Source organism: Octopus bimaculoides, chromosome 16 (assembly GCF_001194135.2).
Source record: "Octopus bimaculoides isolate UCB-OBI-ISO-001 chromosome 16, ASM119413v2, whole genome shotgun sequence".
NCBI lineage: Eukaryota > Metazoa > Mollusca > Cephalopoda > Octopoda > Octopodidae > Octopus > Octopus bimaculoides.
In genome coordinates, this window is record NC_068996.1 from 39,098,179 (window position 1) to 39,104,212 (window position 6,034).

Consider the following 6,034-nt stretch of genomic DNA (forward strand, 5'->3'; position numbering starts at 1 on the left):
ATATATATATATATATATATATATATATATATATACATTATGTATGTGTGTGTGTGTGTGTGTGTGAGTGTGTGTGTATGTGTTTATGTATGTGTTTGTTACCCATCACCACAAGTACCAGGCTTAAAAAGATCATATACTGGGGTTGATTTGCTTGACTAAAACCCTCCAAAGTAATGCCCCTGCATGGCCACGGTCCTAAAACTGAAACAAGTGGGAGAGAAAAGGTATATGCCTGAAATGTAACTGCTGCAGTTTGGAAAAAATTATTCAAACAAGTGAGACAACTTTTTTTCTTTTTAAGCATAAAATGTGGTCTGATGAATTTACTCTCACATTTCTTGTTAGCAGCTGACATTAGGAAGTGGATGCAGCCTTGAAAATCTCCTTAAAGTCATGATGTCAGCCGTTGACACAAATGTTGAGAGTGAACTTATCAAACCACATCACTGTCGTCGTCGTTATCATCATCATCATCATCATTTAATGTCCATTTTCGATGTTGGCATGGGTTGGATGGTACCAGTTACACAACACTGGCATCAGCTTTAATTACGATTTAACTTGGCTTCATGGGTCTGCTCCAAATAATTTCTCTTACTCGGTCGAATCAATTTTTCCAACCTACATCTGTTATATTTCCAGCAGACAGTTCTTTCAGACCCATTACCTTCATGGCAATATTTAAAGCTATGTAAGGTGAAAAACTGGCAGAATTGTTAGCATGCCAAGCAAAAATACTTCATGGTATTTTATCCATCTTTAAGTTCTGATTCAAATTCTACCAAGATTGATTTTGCTTTTCATCACTTTGTGATCAATGAAGTGCCATATTTTAATGTGTATAAGAAACCCCCTAATTTCGGAGGCTTAAATTTTGGAAAAAAAGGTTTTGTAAGAGCTTATAATTCTATCCATGTATAAGAAACTCCCATATTATTTTAACCTAATTTTTGACAAAAAAAAGGGTTCCTTATACACATTAAAATACGATACATACCAGTCGAACACTGGGAAGTCAATTTAACCCCACTCTCTTGAAATTGCTGGCCTTGTGCCAAAACTTTCATTCATGGTTATTATTTTAATGTATGATTAGATACTTCAGGCCAAACAACCTTTTAATACCATTTTTGATCATGTAAAAGGAAAATTAACAAGTATTCTTGCATAAATGTAACTGAATCTGGTTACATTTTTCTTTTTCATTTTTTTTTTTTTTTGTTATATCTACAGTTTTATAAATAAGTTGTTTGGTGAAACAAATGATATAATAAGGACATTGGTGTTGGCTATGGTGGTGGTGGTGGTGATGGTGGTGGTGGTGGTGGTGGTGATGATGATGACGATGATGATGATGATGAGGAAGAGGAGGAGGAGGAGGAGGAGGATGGCAACAGGGATGACAACAGAAGAGGCCAGTGGTGGTGGTTGCAATGGTGATAGAGCTGTGGTTGTTGTTGATGCTGCTGCTGCTGTTGTTGTTGCTGTTGTGGTAGTTGTTGTTGTTGTTGATGAAGCTGCTGCTGCTGTTGTTGTTGTTGTGATGGTAGTAGTGGCAACAGTAGTGGCAGTGGCAGCAGTAACATCACCGCCATCGTCAACAACGATGATGACGATGATGACGACGACGACGATGAGGGTGGTGTTGATGATGATAATGATGATGATGACGATAATGATGATGATGATGATGAATGATGATGATGAAATTTGTTAAATATAATCAATTTATTCATCCTTTTTTTCATTTTTTTTTTCCAGAAAATTACAGTGCAAACAGAATGTTCAAAATGTGGTGGATATAATTATGTCCCATGCTCAGTGTGTCATGGAAGCAAGCGCTCCATTCATCGGAATAATTTCACAGAAGAATTTGCAGAACTCCGCTGTGTTTTTTGTGACGAAAACGGACTTTTAAAGTGTGATCATTGTCTAAATAACGAATAGACGACTGGTCAGAAATTGGTTTCGGAATATCCCTAATCAGGTGTAAACCTAAAAAAAAAAAGAAAGAAGAAAATAAAGAGCGGAGAAAGAAAAAGGAGAAAAAAACAAAGAAGTTTTGTGTTTCTTTCTCATTGGTTATATTTGAATCTAACTTGTACATAAAGTCTAAGCATTCTTTCAGGAAACATGGATTCCTGGACTTTGTTCTTGTGTAGATGAATTTTTTAGTTTGTAAGTGAAGATGGTAATTTAGTTGTGTTGTACAGCTCTTTCATGTTCTGGCGCTGAGCTGCACTTTCTGCTGTTGTTGCTAAATTTTCGAAATCATTCAACAGATGCTTGCGTAGTATACTTAAAATCAGATGGCCTGAACACATAAGCAATATGGAGCTATGGCAAGGAACAAATCAAGTTTCGATTAGGGAGCAAATATTTAAGAAAAAGTGGAAGTGGATTGGTAGCACAATTAGAAAGGACACACCAAATGCAGCGAAAAGTGCTTAACAGTGGAATCCGGATGGATATAGAAAGAAGGGTAGGCCTAAGAACTCGTGGCATAGATCAACACAAAAGGAACTAGAGAAAGGGGGACATTCATGGCAGAGTATAAATACAGAAGTAAAAAATTATGCGACATGGAATTCAATTAGAAGTGGCCTATACTCTGCATTGGAAGGTTAAAGGCAAGAAAGAAAGAAAAACAAAAAAGTGAAGATAACCTGGTTCGCCATCAGTTATGACAAGTATTTCAGTTGATGCGATCAATGGAACAGCCTACTTGTGAAATTAACATGTAGGTGACTGAGTACTCCACAGACATGTGTATCATTAGTATAGTTTTCAGGGAGATTCAGTGAGATATACTGAATGTGACAAGGCTGGTACTTTTGAATTACTGGTATGATTCATTTCTGCTGGCTGAGTGGACTGGGGCAACGTGAAATAGAGTGTCTTGCTTAAGGACTCAGTGTGCCACTGGGAGTCGAACTCACAACCTCATGAAAGCCTTATCTACTAAGTCAGGTTTCTATCTTGAAGAAAAGGAGAAACACTCCTTAAGGAGGCAATAAATGAAGGACCATTCACAAAACATGTGGAACCCAAGAAGAGAAAAACCAGAAAATGTGCAAAGAGGAAATCAAACTTTGAAGGACATAAAAATGCTTCACTTAGGTGCTTTTCAAAAACAGAATAGTAACGTCAAATGACAAGAACAGCTGGTTTATTGTTATGGAAAAAGAGCACAGAAGAAAGAGACTGAAGGAATGACATTGGTGGCATAGAGAAAAAAAGCCTTAAGGATAAATTGGATGAAATGGATGGTGGTGGTGGTGGTGATGATTGTGACGGTGATGATGATCGTGATGGTGATGATGATGATGATGATGACGATGATCGTGATGGTGGTGGTGGTGGTGGTCATCGTCGTTGTTGTCGTTATCATCATCTTCATCATCATCATCATCTTTTGACATGGTTGAACAACCAATTCCAACCAGTCGGGATTCATGTTGCACATCATAATATTCCCTCCTTTCCATCTCTAAATACAAAATGTAGCTTGCAAGATCGCCAATTGGAATAATACACCCCATCACATAAAGATTTTTATAAAAAAGCTTTAAATATAGCATGAATATATAAATGAAATAAAGCTAATATAGACATTTTCATTCCAAATGATATCATTATTACCCCTAACTAAGGTGACAAGCTGGCAGAATTGTTAACACTGTGGGCGAAATGCTTAGCGGTATTTCATCTGCCACTACGTTCTGAGTTCAAATTCCACCGAGGTCGACTTTGCCTTTCATCCTTTCGGGGTCAATTAAGTAAGTACCAGTAATGCACTGGGGTCGATTGTCCTTGTTTGTCCCCTCTGTGTGCAGCCCCTTGTGGGTAGCAAAGAAATAAGAAACATTAGCATGCCAGATGAAATGCTTAGCGGTATTTCCTCTGGCAGAAACATTAGCACGCCGGGCGAAATGCTTAGCGGTATTTCATCTGTCTTTACGTTCTGAGTTCAAATTCCGCCGAGGTCGACTTTGCCTTTCATCCTTTCGGGGTCGATAAATTAAGTACCAGTTACGCACTGGGGTCGATGTAATCGATTTAATCCGTTCGTCTGTTCTTGTTTGTCCCCTCTATGTTTAGCCCCTTGTGGGCAATAACGAAATAGGTATTTCCTCTGTCTTTATGTTCTGCGTTCAAATTCCGCCAAAGTTGACTTTGCTTTTCATCATTTTGGGGTTGATAAATTAAGTACCAGTTGCATACTGGGGTCGATCTAATCGACTGCCCCCACTCCCCTATAATAGAAAGGATAATTACCCCTAACTAACTTAAAACAATTGCAGCATGGAAGGTGTTTATAAGCCATTTAAAAACACACAAAAACTGTTAGATTTACTTCGGAGATGCAGCATGGAATTTTGTCAGTGAACAGGTCACAGTCTCAAAGCGATGAAAATATTTTGGCAAATTAAATTTAAAAGTTGAAGTGAATTGAACAGTTTTTGTGTGTTTTTAAATGGCTTATAAATACCTTCCACGCTGCAATTGTTTTTGTTTCCGTACACAATCTCAGATCAGGTCACTTAAAATACATTATGCAATAATTTTCTTTATATCATGTTGATAAATAGCACAAACTCCTGATATAACTGTATTTAGGATAAAAATAAAGATTATAAACTTAACAAAATTTTCTAATTCAATTAAACAATAATAAAATAAAATCAATAAAAAAACACTAGCTGTAACTAAAGTAGAGTCACCACCTTACCTTTGTACGACAGTCTGTCACAATCGTGAACACAGCAACCTAACCACTTGGCCACGCATCCAAATGGATGATAGATCAGCAAGAGTGTTCACTGAAATGTAGAATGCATAGTGATTCAGATGAGACCATAGCTCATGTTGCATCAGAATGTCCACAGTTTTCTCAGAATGAATACAAAGAAGTATGGACATGGAAAAATTGCTGCAATAAATCACTAGAATTTTTGCAAGAAACTTCATTCTGCATACACACAAACTCACAAAGCTGTAACCATTTTGTGGGAATAGAAAGGCAAGCCTTTGAAAATGATGAAGCTGGTTGTTGTAGGACTTCCCTATACAAACCAAAAGAAGAACAGAATACAAGAGGCTAGATATTGTTGTTAGTAACAGGACGACATGTATTGTAATCAGTGGCAGCCCATGTATACGAACTGCAGAACTACAGCACCCCCTATTTCCACTCAATATTGGCTGACTCCTGTGCAGATGGCACATAAAAAACACCATTTGAGCATGGCTGTTGCCAATACCGCCGGACTGGCCCTCGTGCCGGTGGCACATAAAAAGCACTCACTACACTCTCAGAGTGGTTGGCGTTAGGAAGGGCATCCAGCTGTAGAAACTGTGCCAGATCAGATTGGAGTCTGGTGTAGCCATCCGCTTCGCCAGTCCCCAGTTAAATCGTCCAACCCATGCTAGCATGGAAAGTGGATGTTAAATGATGATGATGATGATGATGATGATTATCAATAACATTCAATATAACGAGTCCTTTTTCCTTTAATTCTTTCTTTATACTTGTACATTATATAATCTTTAAGCTTAATGTCAATAGCCATCTCCTGGTTTATGAAAAATAAATACAAAATTCCTTGTATAGAACTGTGCGCTTCACAGTTCCAATGCACATGTCTGTGATAAGGAGCTTCATGCTAGGGAGAAAGAGCACTGGTGTGCTGGTGAAAGGTAGTGTTTCTGTTAGACTCTGCATGTGCTGTGCTTAAAAACGTGTTTATATTCTTGAATGTGATAAAGTGTAGAATTAGATTATTATCCTGCTTCCAGTTTCAGTGGTTGCTGCCAGGATTTGAAAAAAGGGCAGATTTGTACCCCTTATTTTGTGATTTAGGGGGAGATTTTTGAAAAACAAGATGGAATTTGTGGCTGGGTTCAGTTTGTGGCTAAAATGTGAACCAATCAAGTTTATGTATAAATTTTCTTTTTATAAGTTTGTTTCCTTTTACACAATATTAAAACAATGGCTAAAATTTTCTGAAGCAGCACCCCCACTAATTTT

General features: G+C 37.6%; 1 protein-coding gene across 2 annotated transcripts in view; it reads left to right on the forward strand.

Annotated features, from left to right (window-relative positions):
• The window catches only part of LOC106869947 (glutaredoxin domain-containing cysteine-rich protein CG31559), a 112,575-nt gene extending 109,101 nt beyond the window's left edge, over positions 1-3,474 (forward strand). For both annotated transcript variants that reach the window (XM_014915890.2, XM_014915889.2), the window contains exon 5: positions 1,765-3,474. In XM_014915890.2, the coding sequence (XP_014771376.1) occupies positions 1,765-1,950 (186 nt within the window). In that variant the 3' untranslated portion in view covers positions 1,951-3,474. The remainder of the gene's footprint in view (positions 1-1,764) is intronic.
• Positions 3,475-6,034: the final 2,560 nt, after the last annotated feature.